The sequence below is a fragment of the Eschscholzia californica genome, unplaced genomic scaffold (assembly GCF_041429995.1).
Source record: "Eschscholzia californica isolate CP2 unplaced genomic scaffold, dmEscCali1.0.p SCAF_6, whole genome shotgun sequence".
Classification (NCBI taxonomy): Eukaryota; Viridiplantae; Streptophyta; class Magnoliopsida; order Ranunculales; family Papaveraceae; genus Eschscholzia; species Eschscholzia californica.
The window spans coordinates 11,577,378-11,604,256 of NW_028238483.1; the positions used below are offsets into that span (position 1 = coordinate 11,577,378).

The 26,879-nt window shown below is 37.1% G+C and overlaps 2 protein-coding genes across 6 annotated transcripts; both read right to left on the bottom strand.

The window, feature by feature from the left end:
• Window positions 1–1,040: 1,040 nt before the first annotated feature.
• LOC147531729 (pyrophosphate-energized membrane proton pump 3) lies at window positions 1,041–12,910 on the bottom strand. 3 transcript variants are annotated; one of them, XM_086648912.1, is made up of 15 exons: window positions 12,766–12,910; window positions 11,096–11,458; window positions 8,402–8,605; window positions 7,543–7,688; window positions 7,292–7,439; window positions 7,077–7,209; window positions 6,630–6,802; window positions 5,245–5,365; window positions 4,689–4,870; window positions 4,101–4,538; window positions 3,825–3,989; window positions 3,583–3,738; window positions 3,364–3,475; window positions 2,255–2,474; window positions 1,041–1,327 (listed from the first exon to the last, which is right to left on the bottom strand). In XM_086648912.1, the coding sequence occupies exons 2-15, from the start codon at window positions 11,189–11,191 to the stop codon at window positions 1,228–1,230; spliced, it is 2,394 nt and encodes a 797-aa protein (XP_086505038.1). In that variant the 5' UTR covers window positions 11,192–11,458; window positions 12,766–12,910; the 3' UTR covers window positions 1,041–1,227. The 3 variants fall into 3 exon arrangements, with proteins under 3 accessions (XP_086505038.1, XP_086505039.1, XP_086505041.1); XM_086648913.1 differs by having other exon boundaries at window positions 12,636–12,905; XM_086648915.1 differs by having other exon boundaries at window positions 12,659–12,861.
• Window positions 12,911–15,244: 2,334 nt separating this feature from the next.
• On the bottom strand, window positions 15,245–26,558 carry LOC147531730 (membrane-bound O-acyltransferase gup1-like). Of its 3 annotated transcripts, none has more exons than XM_086648729.1 (20): window positions 26,305–26,558; window positions 25,693–25,841; window positions 25,536–25,594; window positions 25,094–25,275; window positions 24,959–25,007; window positions 24,634–24,737; window positions 24,457–24,521; window positions 23,556–23,626; window positions 20,042–20,101; window positions 18,944–19,057; window positions 18,173–18,297; window positions 18,029–18,080; window positions 17,660–17,722; window positions 17,314–17,423; window positions 17,129–17,221; window positions 16,938–17,019; window positions 16,663–16,740; window positions 15,953–16,031; window positions 15,793–15,842; window positions 15,245–15,687 (listed from the first exon to the last, which is right to left on the bottom strand). In XM_086648729.1, the coding sequence occupies exons 2-20, from the start codon at window positions 25,793–25,795 to the stop codon at window positions 15,646–15,648; spliced, it is 1,581 nt and encodes a 526-aa protein (XP_086504855.1). In that variant the 5' UTR covers window positions 25,796–25,841; window positions 26,305–26,558; the 3' UTR covers window positions 15,245–15,645. The 3 variants fall into 3 exon arrangements, with proteins under 3 accessions (XP_086504855.1, XP_086504857.1, XP_086504856.1); XM_086648731.1 differs by having other exon boundaries at window positions 25,935–26,504; XM_086648730.1 differs by having other exon boundaries at window positions 26,185–26,499.
• Between the last annotated feature and the right edge of the window lie 321 nt (window positions 26,559–26,879).

Consider the following 26,879-nt stretch of genomic DNA (forward strand, 5'->3'; position numbering starts at 1 on the left):
GCGAAATCCCCAAACCTCCCATTGCTGAAGACTCATTATAGAGTTCCTTAAAATACTATTGTAGGGTATGTTAAGGTATAAAACCTTTGGTTTTTAAGGTAATTTCAAGGATTATAATTTATACGAGGTCGAAAGTAATCATTATCTAGGGTTTCCTCCAAAACCCTACTATTACAAAAACACAGGTAAGGTAAAATGAAGACAAAGTTAAGACTTTAGCTCGTGAATATCGTCATGTCCAACTATGAGAATTCATGGAGTCTCCAATTGGGGTCCATCCACATCGTCTTCTATTGGCATTGTCCTACGGTAAGGCTTTGGAGCTAGTTGGTGCAGCAGGAGATGTTTGTTCTGTTCCCGTAATGTTTTGCCACATACAAGAAAAGTTACCATCTCAGTGTAGACAACCTTAATTTTAAGGATTGGACTCTGCCTTAGACTCTTACTACATACAAACTTGTGCACAATATTTAAAATGCATTTTTACGTTTCAAGGCATGGTTTTCTCAAGGTGAGTGGCACCTCAAGACATACGCCCTAATGCCTAAGCGTAGACTATTTTTTTTTTCAAGAAAAATGACAAGTAAAATGATAAAGAAGTTTTTCTACTTTACCGCAATAATATGAAGTCATAACCCCCCAAGTAAAATAAATGAAAATACTGATGTTTTTATGTTGTCAAACCCAAAAATAATTTTGATGCACACATTTTATTCTTGGATTCGAATATGTTCGCATCGAGCCATCAAGCAGTCACCTCTCTTTGAACAAAAAAAAAGAAGTGGCCACCTCGCCCCGAACCTACAGGCCCGCACCTTGAACGTTTTTCTAAGACATTACTTGTGCAAACATTACTATACACAAATATGTGCAAACATCACATGTGAAGCTAGCAAAAAAATATCAATACTCTTTTTCAGAAGAAAATTTGGTCCAAGTTTTAACCATTTTTTCCTTGCAGCAGTCACCCTTCATTGTATCTTCCGTTTCTTGTATGCGCATATATATATATATATGTATATAGTACACGATGACACAGATTTGAACCGGAAATGGTTTACTATAAAACATTCACCTATTCAAGTAAAGAGAAAGAAAACGTATAAGAGGAAAATAGACAACTCAATTTAGATAAGCCGAACCTACTACGTTATCAAAACATGGATTTCTCAAATCGGTGCAATATTATATATTCAGAGACTGCGGTTAAAAAATTGAAAAGAAGTCTCACAGAAACACTGGTGCCATTACTAAAGTAATAGTCGCAAGCATCTTGATAAGAACGTGAAGTGATGGTCCAGCAGTATCTTTGAACGGATCTCCTACCCTGAAATAATGTCAAGCAGTTCCGTTTCAGGATCTTCAAACGACATAAAACAATGATTTCCCTGAATATGGAGTTTAAATCACTGGCTACTGTTTATACTTCCTAAGTTAAATAACAGAAAACTGTGCTTCCACAAGGTTAAAATGACAAGTCAATACTTTTTAGGTATCGGCTCCCTCTGCAATCCTGTTCAAACCCATGCAAAGTTTTTCTTGTTTTGCATTAAAACCCATGCAAGGTTTGCACCGCGCAAACTTGCACTGGGAGCCTGAAAAAGTTGTCGGAACCGTTCTGATCAAAGAGAATTTGGCCTAGAGAGTTTGCCAATTTTTCCTCTAAAAATCTTTTTTTTATGGCTCGTTGCAACCGTTATATCTCTTTTATTGTTATACATGTTTTTAACCTTTTCAACAATACTTCATTTCAACGAAAATAGTGACCCTTCCTTTTTCCTTATATTGGAAGGTCGACAATCTAGATCGGGTCCGTAGTAGTTTTAATATCCAACAAGATGTTTGGTATTAAATTTAAAGTACATTTTAAATCCAACCGAGAACACCAAAGTCATCTTCTTTCTTTTTCTTATTGGACGTTATCAGATTTTTGGGCTGAATGGCTAAACCATGGTAAAACATCATCATCACATACATGTTGGGCAGTTTTAAGATGATTAATACTCATGCGCATTACCCTTCCGTTTTACCATTATCTAGGCATTGCTTAAAATAACCCAAAATCTGATAACTTGCAAGACCTGTCTTTTAAAAAACAACTTTTCGTGTATTGTAAGTTGAATAAGAAACGATTTATGGATACTAAGAAAAATACTAGGAATGCAGACCAGATTTCTGATTGTGTTTTAGCTTTGAGAACCAGTTTTGAACTGCTAATCAAACACGGCATAAATAATTTTAAATGTTAACTTACGTATCTCCAGTGATTGCAGCTTTATGACAGTCGCTTCCCTTGCCTCCAAGAGCTCCAGTCTCTATATACTTCTTTGCGTTATCCCAGGCACCACCAGCAGTGTTTAGGAAGAGAGCCATAAGAATACCAGATACCGTTGCAAACATCAACATAGATGCCACAACTTTCGCTCCAAGTAGAGGATGTCCTGTTAAGTGCCCTAAATAACGAAATAGAATACCTGCACACAAAATTGCCTCATCAGCACATTTTGATCCAGTGAATCAAATAAGCTTATTATAACATGCATTTATCCTTCTAAGATGGGATAGCTATAAGGGTTTAACCAATTGCTGCTTCCTCTCTACATAAGGATGATAGTTAGTGGTGGACAGAAAGAGGGGTGGGGATGGGCAGTTTGGACACCCATATTGTATAAATATTGTTAGAATAGTCCCAAATGATGAAGGTTATCAACTAACCAAGAATATAGTGTCAAGGTCCTCTCCACTCATAATCAATTGGGTTTCAGTTGGATGACCACAAAATAAAGAAAGTATCCTAGCTAGTCCCACACATAATAGGTCGGACTCAAATCGTGCTTCATGTTACAAAAAGAACGTCACAAGTGTGGGTGCGTGTGAGAATAGTCCCACATGGGAAAAGGGTGATCTTGTTACCAAGAATATAATGTCTACTCCTCTCCATTGTCAATTTATTTTGAGTTGCACGAGCACAAGTTTAACAAATATATGGTTATATTGTGTCCCATAGAATAAAATATGGCTATTTGATGTAAATGATGCATCATAACTTATTTAAATCGCCATATAAATGATATTATAACATTGCAGAATGTAGTTATTTGAATGAGCAAACACCAAATCATGGTAAATTAAGAAGGCAATAAATCAGTTAGGCAGGGCAGTAAAGTAGAAAAGGAGCACTGTAAAGCTTCACTGAGTGAGAAGGCTGTCTTTGACAATATATGTGGTTGACCTAAAAAGAAGAAGGTCGATCTTTAGAATGGCAATTTTGACTAACTACCTCAAAACTGACACAACCCTATCCTCATCTAAGTGTATTTGCAGATATAATTAAAGAATGAAAAGAAAGAGATAAAAACTCACCAACCACAATGGGAGAAATAATTGCCAAAGCACCAGGCTTTATCATCTCTCGTAAAGAAGCAGATGCCACAATTGCGACACATCGACCATAGTCTGGTTTCTCCTTATAGTCCTGTTGTACGATGTTTAGTAAATTTCATGTGCCATTCAAATTGAAAGAGAAAGCCCAGATTAAGTAGGAGAATTAGAAACTAGAAAGGTATATTCTCAATCTCTCACCATTATACCAGGCCTCTCAATGAATTGTCTCCTTACTTCATTAACAACCTCTTGAGCAGTTCGACCCACAGCAGAACAGGCCCATGCACTGAATAAAAAGATAAGCATTGATCCTAACAATCCCCCAACAAAAACTTCTGGGATTGCGATATCAACCTGAAAGTCAATTGCCAAGATTTTGAGATACATAATGGACAAGTCACTTGGAAATTGCAAATCCATTAAAATGGAACTTAGATAACCTGTTTGAAAGTTGTATTAGCGAAAGAAGCCACTTCATCCATATAGGCACTAAATAGAAGGAACGAAGCAAGTGCCGCTGATCCAATTGCAAAACCTTTGGTGGTAGCCTTTGTGGTGTTCCCCACAGCATCAAGAACATCAGTGATCTCCCGAACACTTTCAGGCTGTGAGAGACATGAAAACCTTCACACTAATGCCACAAACCCATATTCCAACTACCGAAGGATAACACTTGTTTAGGTCAAATAAAACAGTTCATGTTTAAGAAATGTTACCTGTTGGCTCATCTCAACGATTCCACCTGCATTATCAGCTATAGGGCCAAACATATCCATGGTTAGAACATACGCTGCCGTGCTAAGCATCCCCATTGTTGCTACAGCGGTCCCAAAAAGACCACCAATTGGTTCTCCATTTTCATCGACCAAGCCCGATGTATGACCAAGCCAGAAAGCCGAAATAATAGCAACGGATATAACAAGCACTGGGAGAGCCGTTGATTCTAAACCCAAACTAACACCTGCAATTATATTTGTCCCATGTCCTGTCGAGCTTGCAAGAGCTAATGTCCGTACAGGTTCGTACTTGTAATCAGTATAATATTTTGAAATCCAGACAAAAGCATAGGCTGTCATGATCCCGACCAAGCCACATAAAGCAAAGTTCAGCCAGGCAGTAGGTGCTTGCTCAGTATAAAGCATCCACCGTGTAGACTGTAGAAGTAGTTCAAATAACATATCATGACGAACTCAATTCAAGTATAGAAAGAAATATTCACTGCAAGCCGAGATGAAAGAAAAAAGATAGCAACCCTGTTAATTTTTAATTTTTCAGAAAAGGTCATGCTTCAGATGAAGCCTTACCACGCCAAATGTTATGACGGCTAGAACTATAGTTACAGAATAGCCTTTCTCAAGAATCGCCATTGGATCTTCTGCCGGGACCATCTTCCCACGTGTTCCCCTTATTGAAAGTATTCCAATGGAAGATATTACCAAGTCGAAAGAGTGAATAACAAGAGGAAATAAGATGAATCCAGACGGATCTGCAGGCAAAGGGACAGAATTACTCTTAGAAATCAATGAATTCATAACTCCAAAATCATTGAGAACTCAATTTGAACCAGAAAATTCAGCGTGTTGGTTTGGAGATTACGACTACATTGTTAACTAAACAAGATAATTATTAGCATAAAGAAAGCTGAAGCAAAATACAGCAGAGAACACTTGAGCTATCAGTAACAACAAATAAAGAACATAAGATTCTTTCTTCTCTTTTTGAACATTGATTATTACTACAGAGAGGGGAAAGAATAGGCTAAGATAAGAAACATGTCTCCTTGTTAACTAATATGTGGCCATCTTATCATGGTTTTATAGTATAGGACAAAGATAGAATAAAAAGAACTGTAATGCTTGCCTTCAATTTTGCAGCGTTTAGCCATTGTCCCCCCAAGTATCATAGCACTGATTATTTCTGCAGCAATACTCTCAAAGAGATCCGCACCCCGAGCTGCACAATCGCCGACGTTGTCTCCAACCTTCAACATTGTAAATAATTAATATTCACTTCATTGGAATCCACAAACTACGAGTTGAACTCTCAACCGACAAGTTACAAAGGTGCAGCTAGTAACGTGGTTAGAACTCAACTAATTATGATTGGTAACAACTAACACATTGCCCAACACATTATATTTCAGCCAATCAAATCGTATTATCCAAGAAAAAAATTAGACACTGTTACTCAAATCTGAATCAAAAGAAACTTTAAATTCTATAAATCAGAACAAAGAGGACGGAAACAGTCAAATGCTAATTATCTCTAATTCATAATCCTGATGATTTGAGTTCCCAATCCTAAAAACCAGTAAGCAATCCCAGGTCTTCAACCCAGTGCCTTATGAATCATTGGGTTAATTTCATGACAACTATGGAACATGTATTGCATCACCCTATAACTTAATGTAAAACAACTGTGGAAAATCACAAAAGGAATGACGCAGAAGTAGGAATGTCTTTTTACACCCAATGACGTGACACTTAGACTACTTTCTTTTGTTTTCGGGATCTTTCAGCATTCTACTAGCAAAAGAAAGGTAGTAACTGGTACCTATGGCATGTACAGACACAAAGCAGAGGATTACTAGAGTCAAGGGTGGATAGAATAGAGGATTACAGGAAAACCTTATGTCCTTCTCGGATGAGGAAGGACTCCAGAGTCACCAGTATCTTCTATTACTATCCTCATTGTTGATGAACGATTGCCGGTCCATGAGGATCAGCTCTGAGGTTTAAACGTTAAAGAGGGTCTTGAGACAAAACACATCAAAATGGGGACAACTCTTTAGCGAGGTGTTACGCAAGCTACTAAAGGAGATGTGAGAAGAAAGACAAGTCCCACTATTTCAAGTTCAAGAGGAGAAGCTTTGAGAGTAATTCTCTTCCCTTGACACGAGTAGAGTCCCTCATCTCATATATGTTACTCAAGGGTGGCTCGCTATGCAAGGGAGGAGAGGTGCTCTTTTTCACGGAAGACTCAGAGGTCTCTTGATCTCTTCTCCAAGGAACAGAGTATGATAGAAGCCTCTAATAAGCCTTCACCGGCGTGAACGGGGCAGGAAGTTACGAGCTAGTTAGATAGAGTCCACTTGAAGTGGCGTTCTTTATTTTTTCTGATCTTGTTTTGACCATCACTACACCATCCCATAATACAAAACCCTCAAGGAAAAAATTGAGAACTAAATAACAAATATTTGATGGTGCCAATTATTTAATCTATAAAGAAAAAAAAGTTAAAACTACCAGATCAGCAATGACTGCTGGGTTTCGAGGATCGTCCTCAGGTATCCCTTGTTCTACTTTACCAACAAGATCAGCTCCAACATCAGCTGCCTTAGTGTAAATTCCACCACCCAATTGGGCGAAAAGGGCAACAAATGAAGCTCCAAAGCCGTAACCCACCAGGACGAGCGGCACTGAGGAGAAACGCAAACTTTAGCACTAAAGAACTAGAATGAATGAACAAGGAAAGAATCAAATGGGTGATTAGAAAAGTAAAATTAAAATTAGAAGGTTATAGAGTGTGTAGGTAACAATTTAAATAAGGTTAATAGTATCCCATATAAAACCAATAGATAAACTTGTCATCCGAAATAAACCCAGTGATTTTTAGAATCTATCAAATAACATGAATGAAAAGGAAAATAATGTAAATATTGTGATATTTCTTTATGTTAAGGAATCACTTACAGTCAGTGACCTTCATTGAACCCTCTTTATCCACCCCCAACAAAACATAAAATGTGGAATAAAGGATGGCAACCCCTATTACAGCCATTCCAACGACAACAATTGCTGAGAAACCACCAGCACGAACTGCTATCTGTACAATAAATTGCTATAATATTGACAAAATGGAATAGCTTGACAAACAACATAACCAAATCGCAGAAGCATTCAAAAACCTGCAATGCTTCTCTTGCAGACCGCCTTGCAGCACTAGAAACACGAACATTTGCACGTACAGACACCCACATACCAACATAACCAGCAATTCCTGAACATAGAGCGCCTAGCAGAAAAGCAGCTACTGTAATATAAGCTGAAGCCGTCCTAAAAAATCAAAGGAAAATATAAGTATGTTTTCGCAATTTACGTGAAATGTAAAAGTATTTACACTAGGAAAAAATTCGACTGGTAAAATCATATACAGTACCGCCCCAGTGATTCTTGGTGAGGACTTATACTGCGGAATAAATAGATTATAAGGATCACTACTGCTAGCACAAATGCCATCTTGGATATCGTTCCATATTGGGTCCTGAAGAAGCCTTCTGCCCCATCTCTAATTGCATCTGATATCTAGAAATTAAGTATAAACTCAATGAGTGGACAAAGTATCTCTGAAAATAAAAAGAATTAATTTTCTATTGTTGACAAGATTATAAGTTTAATTGTCAATATCTTGATCAAAGGAAATGATAGTAGTCAGTAAACTCTAACAGATCATCTTAAAGAAAAATTAAACAAGAAAAGTAAGAACTCAAGGAGTATCCTGGGTTTTAGACAAAAGCTGCAACAGCCCAACTTGGAACATATCTCAGAATAGTTAGTCAGTAAGTCTTTCATAAGCTATGGTAACACAAAAATAAACTATACAATGTCGGTATGGGCCACAAAACTCGACCAGAGTAAGGTGATATTTGTTTTTTAAGAAACTTAATACTGAATATAATACGAGTGCAATTTTAGTTGTTTTGCATGATTTTATCCTTTTAATGTAGTAAGATCTTAAAGCAAGTCATTGTACATGTGTTTTCAGCAAAAAAAAAGGGTTTGAATTTGAGAAGAAGACTCATTTTGAGATCCGGTTTTACTAGAGAAGTAAATGCATTCTAAAACTCAAATTACACAAGTGTATACACATAAATACAACTCGTATTCAGATTCAGATCTCTACAAAAAAAAACAGCACCTACGTTAATTTATAAAAGAAACAATCTGAGCAGTAACACTAACAACTCCACTCGGAGTTTGACAAAATACTAAACCAGCTATACAGGAAACTTAACTACCTGAACCATCTCTGGAGGTCCCTCGTCCTTTGCAAGCACCCATTTAGTAAGATATATAGCGAAAAGGAAGCTGAGAATACAAATTATGAAAACAAACACAATAATGGGGGAAGTGCTTGCTCCAATATAGAGTAAAGCTCCCAATCCTAGGAGCATAAGAACAATGAGGACACGAATGTTAACTGTCATTAGAATCCGTAGTACCTGGGCAAAACAAACAGTTAGAAATGTAAAAAAAGTACATCAACACAAGCTCTAAACACAGGAAGTAGAGATATAAACTGAACCTATGTAACATGGACCTCCCTCGTTTTTAATATATATTGTCATGTCGGATGATACAAATACTTGTGTTAGATACTTGCAAACATTTCAATGCGTATAATGTGAGATTTTGTATGTACATCTTGTGTACTTGCACAAACTCATCTTAGGTCTATAAATGCCACTCTAAGTTAGTACCATGTCTTCGTAGCTCAACAATGATTTATCATAAATTAAAAACTCGCAAGTAAAGATAAAGAGCCTCGTAACTAAGAAAAGAAATAGATATATGAAAAGCAGTGTCCTAGTGCCAGGATTTTTTAGGTTGCCACATCTGACACTTCATACAAAGTGCTGAAAGTTACATAAGCTAAAAGCCTAAAACACTACGAATTCTTAGAAAAATCTAAAACAATAGAGCATGTATTTATCATTTGGGAAAGAACGAAAAGGGAAAAAAAATCAGTAGCGTGTATGACAAGACTGAAAAGTTCGTTTTCTGGAACTGATTAAACTTGTCTACTTCAAATATTCATCGTTGAGAATTATGCAACTCCAATAAAATGTTAAATTGACCACATCTTTCAATTTCATTGTGAATCCAGCTTGTTCATGTTCAACTTTTTTGGTTCCATGACCAATTGTGCGCACTTTTTGCTCATGTCATCCAACACTTCAACCTGTTTTCTTATTTCGTCGATGATTAAACGGATGAACGGCTTTACCTTTTCTCTATTTAACAAGAGCGAGAAATCAGCCAGCAATTTATCTTGACCATTTTCATCAGTAATACCAACATTAAGTTCAAACGAATCAGCAAGAATATACCACGACGTCCATCCTCCTACCAGATTTCATATCATTACAGTACCCTCTACTTGGAGCAGAATTCTCAGACGGTTAACCAGCCAGTTGTACTCGGTGCAGATTCACTGATTACTGATCTTTTCCTATTTTTTCCCAACTAATTCCAATATTCTCATCCTTTACCCATTCAGTGAAGATATTGTACTCCCAAGTTCAAACTCCCAACACCAGATTGACATTAGAGAAAGTCAAGTTAAGATATCACATGGTAGGGGAAGGATGAGGTTAGCACTCCCTTTGTTCCAAGTAAGGGTTCACCACTAGAGCTAATAGATGAAAGGTAGTCTCAGTTTCACTCACACAAGTCTCAAATATAAACCCAAGCCAAACCTCTCATCACGGGTAACAAACCAAGACAAACGAAGATCATATAGACTTGTCCTAATTAGACTTAGATTAAGTTTCTTCTACAAAATGCCATGGTGAACCGTGAGTACGAACACGGGGCACCACAGTTGGTATCAAAGCATGAGTACGTCCATGAGGCCCGCTGACATCAGAACATGGTCTTGTGCAGTAATGGTGGAGATAACTAAAATCTTACGGCTTGTTAATTTCCTAAAAGCTTCAAGATAAAAATTTGCAAAGATAATAATCCAGTTGATTCTTTCTATCGTTATTTGAAATATTACAATAATGATTTTATCTTTGTCGACTATCATGTGCTCAGCGCATCTGACCGCTCGATATCATAATGTAAGGTTCCTTTAACAGTGTCTCACTTACATTGTGATATCATTTTGCGAGCAAATTGCCTGTAAAAGGTAGTGATGAGTATGAACCAAGCTTTGTTAAGATATGAGTTGCACTAATAGTAGGTTTAGGTTCATCCCATTGACTAGTTCTGGATGTTCTTGATTTATAACCCGTGATGAGAATGTTGGTTTGGGTTTATACTTGGGACTATTCCGAGTGATGCTTTAAATCGAGTCTCTTCTATAAAGTGCCATGCCTACTGTGACTCGAATCTCGGGGTGCCACACCCTCCCCATCATGTCAAATTAGAGAAAGCAACTTTGCTGACTGTACAGTGGTTCGGGATTAAATGTTGGAACTGTTGCTGAAGTGGAATCTTTTAATCGAAGAAAAGGCAAATAGAAAAGATCAAGCAAAGAAATGTTTGATTTACTTGGGATGCTAAATGTTTGATTTACTTGGGAAGTCACTAGTTGCACTCCCACTTAGCAACTTTCACATCATATTACCAGCTATCAGGGAAGAAAAGGCAAATACAAAAGATCAAGCAAAGAAATGTTTGCACAATACAAAGTCGATAGCATGCAAGGTATATATGTTACGCAGGAAAAGTTACAGATTAAGCACTTTGACACTGATCTGTAAACCCCTAAAACTTAAGCATATAAGGAACAAGGCTCATTGTACGATTTAAATAGCAAGAATTTCGAGAAAAAATATCCTAGGTGGTAACTAATGAAAAAAAATAAAATCGAACTTCAAATTTAGGCAGCAGTGAAGAGAAACCAGAGACATGAATATAGACGCTAAACATAGGTTATTAAGCAAACCATACAGAAATTAATTGAAAACCAATTAAAACTTTACCAGTGGGGTATAAGGTTTACTACGCATAATAGGGAAAGTCCTGGGCCTATCTTGATATGGCCCCAGGTTTCCATCCTCCAAGTCATCGCCCATCATAATTGCATACGAGGAGTTACAGTTTTGGGCAGCAAGGGAAGGGTTGTAATCCCCGCCCTGGGGTACGTCGCCCCCTAAACCTGCGTTGGATTTGAGTTTTCCTAAGTCGACCTAAGAAGTATAAAACTTTAGCACCATCAAAATATAGGAACCAACAATCGGTGAAGTTACAATCAATCTCCTCTTTGCTTAAACTTCTTTTCTTGTATCGCTCCAACTTTCAAAAGAAAAATTACTCTTCCAGTTCTTCAAAACCAATAGTCTCCCCTAAAATAAATGACAACAAAAATCAAAACTGAAGGCAGTCAGAGATCATGAGAAGATGCAACAAACTAGTGTAAGGTACCATATGAACGCAAGAATTTGCTCAGACATACTAAAGGGATTGCCCCGTAAGTACCAAAGGGAACATCTTACTATATTAATTAAATACAAAATTTTGAGAATTTTGCATGTCAATCGTAAGACGTAACTGAATATCGATAACAGAAAAGCCTTTTGTAGCCCATTCGACTACTTAAAATACATTCGAACAGCATAATGAATTCAAACTTGAAGCCTAAAACTATGTTTGTGGAAAATGATAATAGTGTCTCAAGTAATTGTGTTCGGAATCAGCTCCTGGGCTTTGCTGGGAGGGAGCCTGATCCTACACTTCGGGGAAGAGTTAGAGATTGTGTCTGAATTTTACATATGCTGTATCTCATTTTTCTTACTCTCAATTTTTTCTCTCCTCTCTCTTAAAATGTAATCAGATGGAAAATAAACAAATAAATAAAGGAGTGAGGAGCTTGAGCGGAGTTCACCCAACTCCTGCTCAGGCTCGACCTACTGGTGACTTCAATACTTCATTTGGTTAGGGTGTCCACATTCTTCTAGTAGAGCTCAAAAGAAAAGATAATACAATATAGGCAACATCATATAGAACTTGGATTGCTAGTTTAGGTTTAGTCTTCCACCTCAGAGGTCAAGGGTTTGAGGCACGCTTACAATTCAAAAAAAAAAAACTTGGATTGCTAGTTGGAGCTCCAAAGAGAACACTTCGTTTCGAAATAGATCCTAATTTCTATCGCTTCATAGATCTCAAAACAATTGAAAAATATAGACCAAAATTTGAATGATACACCTTAGTAACATACATAAAACTCAGGTCTATATAGTAAATACTTGCAGGATTGAACGAATCTTAATATGGAGTTAGATGATTCAACTACAAAACCCTAACCAATTTCAAAAGGACAGCTTTCCAACAGACACGGATTTTCATTTCAAATGTTATAAGATACTGCAATAAATACACCGAATAACCAGTTAAGATATGAATAATCTTGAAATTCACATAAGCTAGACCTTAAAAAGTATCAGATCTGAACTATAAACCCTAACTATCAAATGTATTTCCAAAGAACTAGAACCAAAATCAATAAGATTCAGAGAAGCTTACGGTATCTAGATCTTCATACAAACCTAATCAAAACGCCTAATTTCCAACCAATTCGATGATAATCTCAAATTCGTATCAGAATTCAAAACATACGAAGAAAGAGTTAGGCTATGAGAAAGAGAATTATTACCAGATTGACTTCGATGACTTATCTCACTACCAAATTAGAGTACAGTAAACGCCATTAACGGAAAACAATTTTTTACTGGCTCTGTAAATCGTAACTGAATAGTAAATTGATAAAACAAGGGAAGATTTGTTTTTTTTTTATAGGTAGCAAAAGTTTAGGTTAATTCTCTTTTAACCCCTAACTTTGGGTTACATGAACAATGTAATTCTCACTTTTTTCCAATGGACTGACTAATCCCTAAATAATTTTTGGGCTTACGGTCCAAAAATCTACCCTTAAACACACTTTTAACCTCTCTAATCGTAATATAAACCAAAATATTGACATAAATGAAAATCTAGTCCATTTGGAACCATCTCTAGAGAAACACATATCCCTAGATTTCATATTAATACCTAAAATAATCTTCTATATAAACAAAACCACATTTTCAATCAAAATCCCCAAATATCTGATTTTCATTTTTATCTCCCATGTTCTCTCTCCAATCTCCATTTTATTAACAGAAACCATTATCTTCTTTCTTCTTCAAAACGGAAACCATTAGTTTTCTCTCTCTAAAATCGAAACCTCTATTCAATCTCCATTTTTGAAGCTCGAAATCTCCTTCCAATCTATCAGACCAGCTGAAACCTCCATCGATTATTTCGATTTCCATCATCAAAGGTTCAGGTTCGTTTTTAGTGTTATCAATAACAGTTGCTTCTAAGGTTGAAGTGGCAAGTTTTATCTTTCTATTTAATGTTTTTCATCATTTTAAACTTTATCCATGATTTTCATTATAATCGGTTGCATCTCTGTATCATCTTTTAAAATCTTCATTGACTTTTAGGATTTTTTCTCTCTAAGATTCATAACTGCTTTATGATGTTAATGTTAAATCTGTGTTTACAATTCATTGTCTTCGATTATGTTATGTTTATCTCAATGTATTATGTTACTTTTCAGTAGTTTTAGGTTACAGATTTTGATTCTTAGAATATCTGTTTTAATCAGATCAAGGTATCTGTACCATTTTGCACTAGAAAATATTCTGTACGATTTTGTGTAGTAGAATGCAAACGATGTGTAATTTACAAGAAAGTATGAGTAATTTATAGAAAATAACACATATTATTTCACATTAAAGTAGCGTTTTTATTCAATTTAAATTTCTGTTTGCATCAAACACAAGATAAATTTTGTTACACATTATACATAAATTTACAAGAAATTATGTGTAACTTACTGAACATAACACATACTATTTCAAATAAATGTAGCCTTCTTATTCAAACTAAAGTACTGTTTTAATCAAATACATAATGAATTTTATTACACATTATACATAATTTAATGTACTGTACGTGTCGTTAATTTGTAGTAAATTATACGTGATGTTTGACTAATGTATATGTTTTTCTTTTTGTCGTTGGTCAATTGTTTCGTGGTGATGAAAAAGCATTTCAATTCACTCTTCGATAGTATAGTATCAACACAGGACATGATTTCAAGTTTGTCAAGAATGATTTAAAGCGTGTAACTGCTTTGAATGACTCAGATAGTTGATAAGATATAACAGTGTACCTGTGTAAAAAAACATTAAGTTTTGGTATAAATAATGTGAACCGCAGGATAAATTACGTTGAATACATGACAACTGATGATTTTCGTCATAAATAACATATAATTTACGAACTTGTTTCATAATTTGTATTTGATGCGTGGTTATGTATGAGTAAAAACGGAAACAAATGCTGCTGTAATGTTCGTAAATAGTACATAATTTATGAACATGTTTCATAATTTGTAAGGGATGTTTGGTTATGTATAAGTAAAAACGAAACTCAAGTTCTATTTTTGAACAGTAAGTGTTTCCCCGTAGCAAGTAATCCAACAGAATCGTCAAAATACCAAAAGCTCAAGTTCAAAATTTCAAGCTCAAGTTCAAAATTTCAAAATGAAATTTGAGTTTTGAACGGTATAGTAAAACATGAAAACTTCCGATATGAAATGAAACAGGGAGCATAAAAGGTTGTATTTGTTTTTTCTTGTGTACAAGCGTGACTCAGCCCCATCCAACTCATCTCAATCTAACTCGCATAAAATTTTCTTGTTTTAATCTGATTCTCATGGACCTGCCTGAATTTGACTTTGTTTCGGTTAGAGTACAATAGTCAGTAAAGGATATTTCAATTGATGAACTCTTGATTCAGAATATTTTGTCTAAATCAAGCTGGCTCAAATTAAGAGGGAGGCCAACTTCAGCCGAACCACACGAGTTAGACAAAAATCAAACACTCTTAAATCAACTCCAGACGGATCATTCAGACGACTCAGATTATTATTAAAAAGAACACCACCTACGAATTTCTTATTTACTCGCACGACACCACAAAAGCATTTCGACGAAAAGCCCCAGTGCCATTTGCGAAGCTGATCAGAATCTATGCAACAGCCGACATGCCTACTCCTTTTAATTCTCAGCGTCTGATACTCAAAATAGAAGTGACCCAAACTGCTCATTTCAATCAATCAGATTCTGTGTGGCAACTTTGCTATTTTTCAAATACATTTTCTGAGAGAAAATTAGACTGGGTAGAAAGAGATGAATCTTTTTTTTTTTTTTTTTTTTTGTTGAAAAGAAAGAGATGAATCAATAAGTTGTGTATTTCAAGTCGAATAAATACTCAAGCAACCCGACAATCTTTAGATGGAAATTTTCTTTTCCTGGACCAGTTTTCAGGTCTTCTCTGAACATCGTCCAAGACAAGGGCTCAACACAGGATCACAGCCGCGTGGAAGATTTCCTGAGTTGCAGTTTCACATATGTAACTGCTTATAGACAAAGAAAGAGCCCCCTCACATCTCAAACCTATCTATGAGATAAATGTGGATTTGCTACCACGCCCTTTGCTTTACTTCCTGGATATGGAACATAAGCTGCCAACAACAAAAAAAACATCATGCCAGTTGATGTTGTTACATTTTTTAAAAAGAAAAGCCTACTCCAATAAAATACTGAAATTTACGAAACGAAAACTTTACCTTAACCCCGACATAAAACGTTGCGAACATGGCGCCCAGAATGAGTAGTCCTGTGGAGGTTTCAAACACTGAATGAGTAGTCACAGCTAAATAGTAGTTTTCAAGTAGTAGAAAGGCACGTAGTGCTTTCTATTTAGTAAAATAGACAATTTTCACATACCATCATCCTTGTGGAGGAAACTTGAAATCAACCAATTAAGTCCTGAAGGTCCAATCACATAACCAACTAGATTTGCGACCTGAAAGAGACATAATTAAAAGATAAAACGAGATATTCCCTACTTTCAGCTTAAAGAATGGACAACCATTCGAGTTAAGGCCAGACATAGCCACTGCCCACTGATATTCATGGAACACATAACGACCTAGTAAAAACTGGCGACCAGAACGTATGTGGATAGAACTATGAACGGGGTCTTGAAAAGTAGATATTTTTAAATTTATCTTTCCCGATACTTCTTCTTTCTTAGATGGACCATGAACAAGTATTGGTGCATCATCGGCTGAGAGGCAATCCTGATTTGGCATTTGGGATGTAAAATCCATTCAACACGGACACCTAGAGCTCAGCAGAATGTTTAGGTGAGATTGACATCCTTTCTCTAATTCGACGACGTAAGAGTGATGTAAAATTGTTGAACCAACTGAATATCCTTCACCTCATTGCTTTACTGATTCCCTTTGGTTTCTTCGTTATTCTAATTAAACTTATACGGCTACGCATGGGAAATAGGACCACATACGTACTAAAACTATGCACCAGAAACGGACGAACCACTACTGAAGTCAAAAGTATACAAGAAAGTAGAAATACACTACGAGTCTACGAGAAACTCTCTAAATTTCGAATGGTTAAAGGCGAACGCATACCATGAGGCACATAATGGTAACAGCACCAGCAACTGCACTTAGTTCGCGAAGAATGAACTCTCCAAATGTACTCTTAGCCTGAAAATATTGCAATCTGAAGATGTAACTCTCAAACCATGATGGGTTAAAAATTATCGTGCACAAGTATTGGGGCACGTAGAAGAGAAGATGTGATGCAAGCTTCATATACATAACTACTGATTATACACAGCAAAGGATTTTTGTGAACATATGAAGCGCCATGGCTGCCTATATAAACAATACGAATTAGTAACCTGGAAAGAACCAACTGCAGCTTTCACTATCATTTCTGGGATGAAGAACAAGCACGTTAACCACGCCCACGAGAGAAGCTTCCTATACTTACAAAAGATTTAAAAAAAAATGAGATTTATTATATTCCAAAAGTGAAAAGTAAAATCTTTAGCTCATATTAGAAAGAAAAGAACCAAGGAAATTGAATTACCACTCCAAATCATGCCATATTGCCACAAAAGTGAATATAACCCACACATTGAGAAGCTTTCTATGAGAACCCCCTAAAGGAATGTACATGTACCTAACAATATACACAATAAAGTAAGTAGATATTTACTAAAGAAAAGATTTACCATTCATGAACCAATAGTAAGTTCAGGGCAGAAGCAGAACCTGACAAGCCACTTGTTGAAAGAAGCATGCCAATTTTTCCAGAAGCCTTCCAGGTCATAGCAATTATTGATGCACCTTGGCATATTCTCGGGGGCTTCGATTCCTCCAACCTACAATCATGATGTAAATGTGGGATTTAATCCTATATTCCTATACATATCAATAAAGACAACACAAACATCTTAAAACTACTAAGACAAGTTATTATTATCATCTCGCAAAATTCACAAGTCAATAAGGACTGACTCTGCTCTGGATTCAAATGATTTGATGCATCCAGGATAAAGTTATAAGCATGAAATTGAGGAGGGAGAAGACAGGATGGGTTTAGTCTTCAGATATGTACCAGGGACCAAAACCGGAAATAGCGCCAGATCAGCAGAAATTTCAGCCACATGAAGTTTAAGACCTGCCACAAATAAAATAAATGTTTGCAACACTTTGTAAATATCTTATGCAACGCAAAATCTCTGACACATAGATATGAACTTATGAAGAACTAATCATCGGAGAGGGTTAACTTCAATATTGACATATGGGTTGATTATCACATGATTCGACTAATCTCAACAGCAGGGCCCTCATTGCATTAAAGGTCAAGTGTCTATAACTAAATGAATGGATTTTTAGGTTCTACTAACGGAAATTCTGAGTCAACAGGTGCAAGTATAATAGCTTTTAGGACACTAGCAGCTTTACCATTGAGATCTCTTACCCCGTATCCAACAATGAAGACCTCCAGAGGGGTTAAATGTTTCCAGGATCCACTGTGAAAGTAGAGACATTATTAGTCGTAGACTCGTAAAAAACAATAACGGAAATAACATTTAGATAGTCGGCCACCCCTCAAATTACTTACCCAGTTGCGAAAGCATTATAATAAAATAGATGTGTCATTAGCTCCATGAGAAACAAACACAGGATCCATCTTAACCCATATAAAGTCACTGCTCCAACAGAATGATTTTTCTGTGGTGCATCTAACTGCAAGATAGCAACACTTAGGATGAATATTCACGGGCCTAGGAGCAATAGTAACAACAAATTACTTAGAAGATTAAGAAAACTTGAACTTCAAGAACCGTTGTACCCTAAGATACATACGTGATTAAGCAGAAGATCAATATTTAATCATCATATTCCCCTAGGCCCAAGTTAAGAGAATCCCGAAGCGTGGGGAAATAAAAAAACAAAAACATCAATGTCAATGTCGATGTCAAATTATATAAAGTAGAGGATTTATTTAAATGACATGCTTATCTTGCAACTCTGATCAGAAGATCTCAAGTCTCACTACTCTCTTGTACTTGAAAATTTGAATAAATAGATTGAAAGGGGAAGTTTACAAGGGCTAGGTCAAGGAGAACTCGACCTAGAAGCGCTCTAAAAAGCTTATAATGTTGCTAAGTCGCTACTCTCTTCAGAAAACATCGGAAAGAGATTGAGCATCATTCAGATTGATATTAAGCAAATAGTCAATGGCATAGAGAAGTCAAACTGTAACTTCGCGTCCTTTGTTATTGTGAATTGTCAAATTCGCTGTCAAAGTCGTAATATACTAACGTAAGAGTAAAGCAACACACACATCACCCAGCCAGAAACTTTTAAGTGTACACAAAAACATGCAAACCTGCGAAGCAAAAGCATTGAAGCTTATAACTGGTCCAGCAAGGTAAAGCGGTGCATATAGAAGATAGCAAATGTATGTGACAAATGAGTACTTGTCAGTTTCAACACTTCTCTCCTGGAAAATATAAGAAAATGCAGAACCACCAATCATCTCGATAACAAATATAGTATGAAGTAAGTTCTGTCAAATATATGTAGAATTGTAGGCAAAACCAGCAGTCCAGCAGATCAAATATGCAAAAGAAAAACCTTGCAGTTTTTTAAGGAAGAGACTTCATCAACAAGGCGCCCTCATAAGGAGAATTTGTTACCGAATTCAAGGGGTTGATTTCTGAACTGATACGACATTTGATACAAACCTTTACAGTGAATGGCATTCTTAATATTATAATCAGTTCACATTAGAATAGTGTCTGCCTATGCTGAACCAATAATGTCAACATATAAATGGGAGACTTATGTTACTACATATTATCAACATTACACTATTGCAAAGAAATGGAGAAGTCGATTCCTTACGGTGAGTTGCTGCTACCAGAGGTTCACCAAGGCTACGGAAGACCAGTTCAGGAGCGCCAGAAGACTTCGGACAGAGAACACCTGGGCTGCTATGTTTGGAAAATTTCCGACTGTGGACCAACTGATCAAGGGAGGTTCTAATAGACCTAACAGGCGCTGCCTGTGCAAGTGAGAAGCTGAGGATGGGTCTCATGATCTCATCTTTTACTGCACGGTGGTCTGGAAATCCGTTCTTAAAGGTTTTAACACATCATGGTGCCTGCCTCCTTCCCAACACATGGCTACGAGCAAATGAGCAATGGTAGAGTATCAAGCTCCCTAAACAGGGGGGAAGTTTTGGAGTCTAATCCCTTTTGCACTGGTGTGGGATATGGAAGGAAAGAAAAAATGTTATCTTCAAAGAGGAATAGGTGAAGCCGGAAAAGATCGTGGAGGATGTCCAAAAATCATTTTGAGACTTCGAGTGCCTGCAGATGCCTAATCTGCATTCTGCCCTAAATCTCCTATGCTTTAGGACCTTGTAATTTGTTTTTTCGATATTAATTTACATTATTCAGAAGAAAGCAAAGTAATGACTGACCTGTAAATATTTATAACATGTTTTTCCAGATGAACAAATATGGCAACGCTTAATGTGCTTCTGCAACAACCATAAATGAGAACGAATTAGTGATGTAACAATTAGGAATATATAACTCCTTAAACAATATAAACGTAATATTGTCACAATGGCAGTAAAACAAGACACAAATTGAATCGAAGTCAATTACTAAAAGTCCCTAGCATACTGATGTAGGACCATTTTGATGAGGTGGCGGTAGCGATGACTGGAAGGTTGATGGTGGTTATGTACTTATGTGTATGAACGTAGCGAAAAAACCAATAAATCGTGAATACAAATAAATTTTTCAATTAAACAAAAACCTGAAATATTGCTGAGATTCCAATTTGGCAAAACAAATGGGAAAGATGCGAATTTGACAATCCTTCTTGGAGGTTTGCAACTCATACCTTTTCTATATGGTAGAAAAGGTTTTATAATTCCTAATTCCCTAAAATTTCTAGAAATTCGTAAAGAACAAAATAACACCAGTCTATCTACCTCAGCGAAAACGAAATTCATGTCTAACAGCACATAACTAAAATGTCAAAATTCTAGTATGAGGCAAATCCTTGAAGAAATTAAACCTCCTTTCCAAGGTGCTTTTGTGGGAGGGGGGCGCTTGATGGGGTTTTGATAGCCAACGAGCTGCTGGATTCTATAAGGAAAGGGAACACCCCAGCCCCCAGGTCTTATGATCAAAGTAGACTTGGAGAAAGCCTACGATCGCATAAGTTGGGATTTTATCTACCAAGTCATGGAAAGGATGGGATTTAACCACAAATGGAGAAGCTGGAGTTATGGCTGCATATCGTCAGCCACCTTCTCTATTCTAATCAATGGGAGGCCCTCCGAAGTCTTCCAGAGCTCTCGAGGTATTAGACAAGGAGATCCAATATCGCCCATGTTGTTCTTATTGGTAGGGAAATTCTTAACTTCTGTATGCAGCAGGCAGAGGAGCTCAACTGGATCAGGGGTTTCTAAGCTAGTGATCACGGGACCCCCATTAATCATTTGCAATTTGCTGATGACACCTTATTCTTCCTTGAGAATAATAACAACCAGGTAAGAAGACTCAAAGAAATCCTTATGTGGTACGAGATGGCTTCAGGTCTTAAGGTAAATCTCTCTAAGTCTTTGATTTTTCGGGACAGTTCTCATCAGCAGGAAATTCAGAACATCTCCAACCTAGAGAGCTTTGGGTGCCCTATCGGAAATCTCCCAACATCATACTCGGGACTTCCTTTGAGGGCGAGGTACAGGGCTAAGTACCTTTTGGATCCCATTATAGAAAGGTTGAATAAGAAGTTTTCAGCATGGAAGGGGAGAATCTGTCTAGAGGTGGAAAACTCACTCTGGTGAAGTCAGTACTACAAGCACTCCCTTTATATTTCATGTCCTTATTCTCTATGCCTGCTAGCACCCTAAAGGAGGTGGAAAAGAAGATGTGCAACTTCCTCTGAGTCAGTGGGCAAGATGCCAAACTTATCCATTGGGTGATAGAGATGATGAGTTTAAAGTACTTGACCAAGACATTTATGAGAAATTTTATGCATTTAACTCGTCGGGGTCGAGTTTCTCAATCTTGGGAGAATTGATAGAGATGAATGGCAGCAATTGTTAAAGGCATATGGGAATGGTACGTCCAAAGAAAGACTTCAATGCCCAAATTCTGATTTGGCATGTCTTACATGAATGCCCCACTTAACCTTGAATAATGTGGTCCTTGTCTCCTTGATCCACACGTCTGTGGAAATTCTACTAGTTTCTAAGTATTAATTAGGACGGTTAAGTGTCTTTAATGTCTTTAATGTGTTTAATGTCTTTAATGTGTTTAATGTCTTTTTATGATGTCTTTTTAGTGTCCTAGCAGTTTAAAAGTCTAGAAGTAAAGATGTCAAGGTTGGGTTTTATGCCTATATAATGCTTGTATTCCTGCTGTTTGAGGACAGAGTTAGTGACAAAGTTTTCCAGCAGCAATTCAAGCTATATGTATTTGTGTGATGCAAATATCCCGAAGGTGTGATGCCTAAGGGCTCTAGGAGTGATTCCAAGCTTTTTACTAGTGCTTTCTATCTTATAATACTATTATTCTTCGTCTTTAGTTCTCTTTCCCCTTTCTTGTCCTACATCATTGGTCTCATGGGCAATCATCTGCCACGAACTGAGCCAGGGAGGCTTGGGTGTCAAGGGCATAAAAGGCATGAATAGCGCCCTCCTTTCGAAATGGCTGTGGAGGTTTGAGTCGAAAACGAGAAATTAAGGGCCAAAGTGATTAAAGAGAAGTATGGGGAGGATATGGGAGACTGGCGCAGAACTAGGAAGAAGAACGCATATGGTTGCGGTGTTTGGAGAGGTATTAAGAACAAGTTAGAACTGTATATGGACCTGACGAAATGAAATTTGTGGGATGGCAAATTGATCAATTTCTGGTCAGACTCGTGGGTGGGAACAAGACTCCTCGTGATTCCTACCCAGACCTCTTCCAGACTGCTTCTAACAAAGAGGCTACGATCTTTCAGATGCTTAACAGGAACCATGATTCATGGGAGGTTCAGTTTTGTAGAAACCTCAATGATTGGGAAATCCAAAGGGTCACAGAGATGTTGCCTCTTATCGAGACGTAAAAACCCTCCAACCACAGCGATAGCAGAATTTGGAGGACAAAGGAAGAAGATCCGATCAGCGTGAAGAACTTTTGTAGGAGATCCAACCAGAAGGTGGGTGATCTTCTGAATCAAGGCATAATCAAGATGATTTGGAGAAGCCCAATCCCGCCTAGAGTCAGCTTCACTGCGTGGTCAGCAGTTCTTCAGAAGCTTCCCACCGTGGATAACCTCAAGAAGAAAGGAATGCCAATAGTGAACAGATGTATTCTTTGCAAACAAGATGAAGAAACCATCAACCATCTGTTCCTTCAGTGTCCAGTAGCCGAAAGTTTATGTATCTACTTTCTCTCGGCAGCGAAAGTTAGTTGGTGTTTCCCAAACAACTTAGCAGAGTCTCTGGAGCAATGGGGATCAATCGCTGTTAGAAAAAATAGAAGGCGCATTTGGAACATTATCCCGGCAGCAATCATGTGGAATTTATGGAAAGACAGAAATAACAAAATTTTCGGAGAGTCTAATGTTAGCAGCAGGGTAGACATTGAGTATGTGAAAGGAACTGTCTTTGCTTGGTCTACGGCTATTAAGGATTTTAAAGATGTTGCTTTCGTAGACTGGTAATCAATTGGGAGGCGTGGATGTCGTAACGAGTCCCTTTTGATTTACCTCTTCTTTGTATATATATATATATATATATATATATATATATATATATATATATATATTCATTCAAATTTTCAAAAATAAAAGTTCAAAGAACGGAAGTGTAAGTTAGAGGGAAGCATTCTCAGAACTCAGAACTCAGAACTTTGATTATGAAGAAAGAAATTTGATGGCATAGAAAGCATAAATGAAGTAAGAGTTGAACGAGAAACTAGCAGTAATACCTTTTGATCAAAAGAAGAATCTAGCTGCGCCCAGTAGTAATCATAACCAAAGCTTATCATTCGCAGAACAACTGTTAAACATAAATGAGATGAATCTTCAGTAGAAATATAAGACAACAAGGGCATTAGTCAACATAAATTTTCACCTTTTGTGCACCTATATGCTAATTGGGGCTAGGGTGTCTAGAAACAGGTAGAAACGGAATAGACGTTCACACGAGAATTCTTAAAGAGAACTTATGCTGCAAGCCTGAAGGATACTTCATAAGGGTAGTGAAATAGATTTAATAATGTCAAATTTGTGATAGTGGAAGCTTTAACACTAACAAGGTCCATGTACAACAGAACGGAGATGTATATCCAAAGATAAGTGAGTCCGCTGATTCTTTGTTAAAATATTTTAATTTTAGTAATAGAAACCTACAACTAGCTGATGGTAAAAAATGATACATAACATGTGGATAATGTATCCGATACTCGAACACTTGTTGGATAGTAGCTTATATCGGTATAATCTGAGATTCTTATTTGATTTAGTGCTTAATTGTGTTTATGTCTGCAAAATTTTCACTTTACGTTCATTTTGTTTGTGTATAAGTCAACCATGGTTGACTTGGTCATTAATTTGACTTACAATATCTTTTTCCTTTGGGTCAACCCTTGTTGATTTACATATAAGATTAACCTGAAATACCTAAGACAACAAATATATATGCACAGCGCCTTCACGTGGTTTTTAGGTTGCCATGTCTAAACTCCAACACCTCGTATTAGTATGGAACATCGATACTCGTTCTTGAGACTACTTTTATGTAGCAAAAATGTGAGACAGTGAGATATAGACAACGAGTATGGCATCCTGAAGCTTTACAGGGCCCAAAATGAGAAGTCAAGGAAATACCAAAGTTAAAGCATATATGCCACCTAAAGGTACCACGGAAGTTGTCAAGGAAAGCCCAATATTGCCTGTACAATCAAGCTTTAGACAAGAATCAGCAAACAAGATGAATCTGACAGAATACAGTAGCTAGTATGTGCAGGAAAGAATACCCACGGACTGGTAGTTTATATCACTAACCCGAATGACGAAAACGAATATCCTTCGTATACACGGTTTCCCAGAAGAAAAAATATGTTGAAGATCCAAAGTATCCATGTGAAATACCTTGATTTAGCAAGCATCTACAGAAACACATATTTAGTACAATATCTTGGTATTGTATGGTGTGCAAAAGATATCCATTGTTCAGTTGGAAGGAAAGTTATACAAGTGCAGCATCTCGATGACAACATATGAAAACGAAAACTTACTCAACCAAATTATCCGAGACCTTTGCGGAAGACAAAATCAAAATAACATCAGCAAATTAGTACATAATGTATTATAAGAGCAACAGGCACACCTTTACCAGAAGATAGTTAACAAAAGCAATTGACAAGATGAAGATAACACTGCAAACATAATGGAAGGAAGGTTAAAAAATGGTCCACCCATCGAATATGAATTCAAAGACATTGTTAAAATAACATGTACTTACCAAGCACCATGTAGATATGACAAATAAATGAGAGATATCCCTATCCAAATTATCGACATCCCTTTTCCTGTTAATCGAAATTGTGTCCTCAAAGTATTTGCCACGAGCGTAAATAGCCCAAAAACAAGTGTTAGAACGGGTAAATTTCCACGGAAGTTTCTCCATTGGGCATCAGATACATCCTAAAATAAAACACATTTAGGTTTGATAGCTAATGAATAAAGATAGCAATTACATGCATCACAGTCTATGGTACCCAATTTCCATATAGAGATGATACACAAACTAATAAATCGAACAGGCTATACAGATGTGTGAGATCCCTAGTATGGAGATTGTTCAAATTAAGAGGGGATGGTTTTACATAGAAAATTGTATGTCCACCCGAAAAACATACTAGAAATAAAGATCAGTGGATGAATGAGAGGGAAGAGTAACGCACATTACGTCGACCGGCGATCCATCCACGTTGCAAACCACCGTAAAGTTTGCCAGAATGGTCTGACCCCGACAAAAGGGTAGAAGACAATTAGAACAAACTCAGGATAACTTGAAAACCAGAACAGGAAAAGCATAATAATGGATCAGAAAATATAAACCATGGGAGATTTGTAAGGATCGGCGGATGATAATGGCATAGAAAGCAACAGCATATGTAAGTAAAACTATGAGCTCCGTCAACTTCCACGATTTATTATTCATCTCTGTCACTCTCTTTCTCTAAACAATCAGGGATATCAATTTACACCTGCAGAGGGTACATAAACATTTAGGATGAGGGAACAGTGACGAAAGCGAGATCGTTAAAAAACATAAAAGATCGACAATGATAGCCGCCTACTCGACTATTAGGCCAACCCTAGTTTGTAAATCCAATTCCCATTTCACTCGAGCGAATCTGAAGACTAGTTTGATTTGGTATGTCTGAAATGGTGCAGCTGCAGGACTTGAAGATAGTCACCCTAATGGCCTATCTTCAAGATTGACTACTAATCGTTCGTTGGTATCAGGTTTGTTGGTATTGCCGATATTGCTACCCTAATTTGAATTTCATTATTGCTTTAATTTACAAGAGAATTAAGATGTCTTACTAAAAATTTAGTAACTGTGACAGTTTTCTTCCTTCAAATCTTTAGATCAATCCATTTCTTCAAATAACAATTTCCAAGTATTTCTCTCCATTAATTAAGCAAGTGGAATAGGTTGCCTACCTTCCTCTACGAGAAGTAAGGGAATCTTCTTCCGGTTCGAGTTGGCTCAGTGAAACCGAAATGGAGGGAAGGAAGGTACTAGGTTCCCGTTTTCCCTGGAAGTGAAGTCTTGTTCTTCGGGAGAAGAAACGGAGTTTGGAGAAGAAGGTGTTTGTGTTGGCACCTGAAAAGAAAGCCTTCGTTTTTTCTTCATCTGGGTCGTTGATGTAAATCAACAGATCAGACTACAAACCGCCCTAGGATGGGCCTGCAATAAGGTAAACTTTAGAGGGACCTGATGTAAAATTGCAAACTCAGACCAATTTGACGACTACGGCGAGTCTTTCGGGGGGCATAGCATCGGTCACAGTTATAAAAAGGACCAGTGCCAGGGAAGGGGCACCCCGACGGATCCTCGTATAGAATATTGTGGTGGAAAAGGAAAGGCATTTACTGGTGTTAGAAATGAAGATTACGGTTCTTCTCGTGCTAAAGTGCAACACGGGATTGTAGTAATTTAGTGCATTATATATCACCCATTTCTGCTACTTCGAGAGGACTTGTCCAAGGGATTCATTGTTTAGTTTGGATGAACT

What these genes read in the sequence shown, in the direction of transcription:
- LOC147531730 (XM_086648729.1), bottom strand. Translation starts at nt 25,795, where the DNA reads ATGAATAATAAATCGTGGAAGTTGACGGAGCTCATAGTTTTACTTACA. An exon ending in TCATATCTACATGGTGCTTG is followed by an intron (nt 25,008 to 25,093) that starts GTAAGTACATGT and finishes TTATGTTTGCAG; the next exon opens with TGTTATCTTCATCTTGTCAA. An exon ending in ATATGGCATGATTTGGAGTG is followed by an intron (nt 17,020 to 17,128) that starts GTAATTCAATTT and finishes TTGTAAGTATAG; the next exon opens with GAAGCTTCTCTCGTGGGCGT.
- LOC147531729 (XM_086648912.1), bottom strand. Translation starts at nt 11,191, where the DNA reads ATGATGGGCGATGACTTGGAGGATGGAAACCTGGGGCCATATCAAGAT. An exon ending in CAGCAGTCATTGCTGATCTG is followed by an intron (nt 5,366 to 6,629) that starts GTAGTTTTAACT and finishes ACAATGTTGAAG; the next exon opens with GTTGGAGACAACGTCGGCGA. An exon ending in TAAACGCTGCAAAATTGAAG is followed by an intron (nt 4,871 to 5,244) that starts GCAAGCATTACA and finishes CTTTGCCTGCAG; the next exon opens with ATCCGTCTGGATTCATCTTA.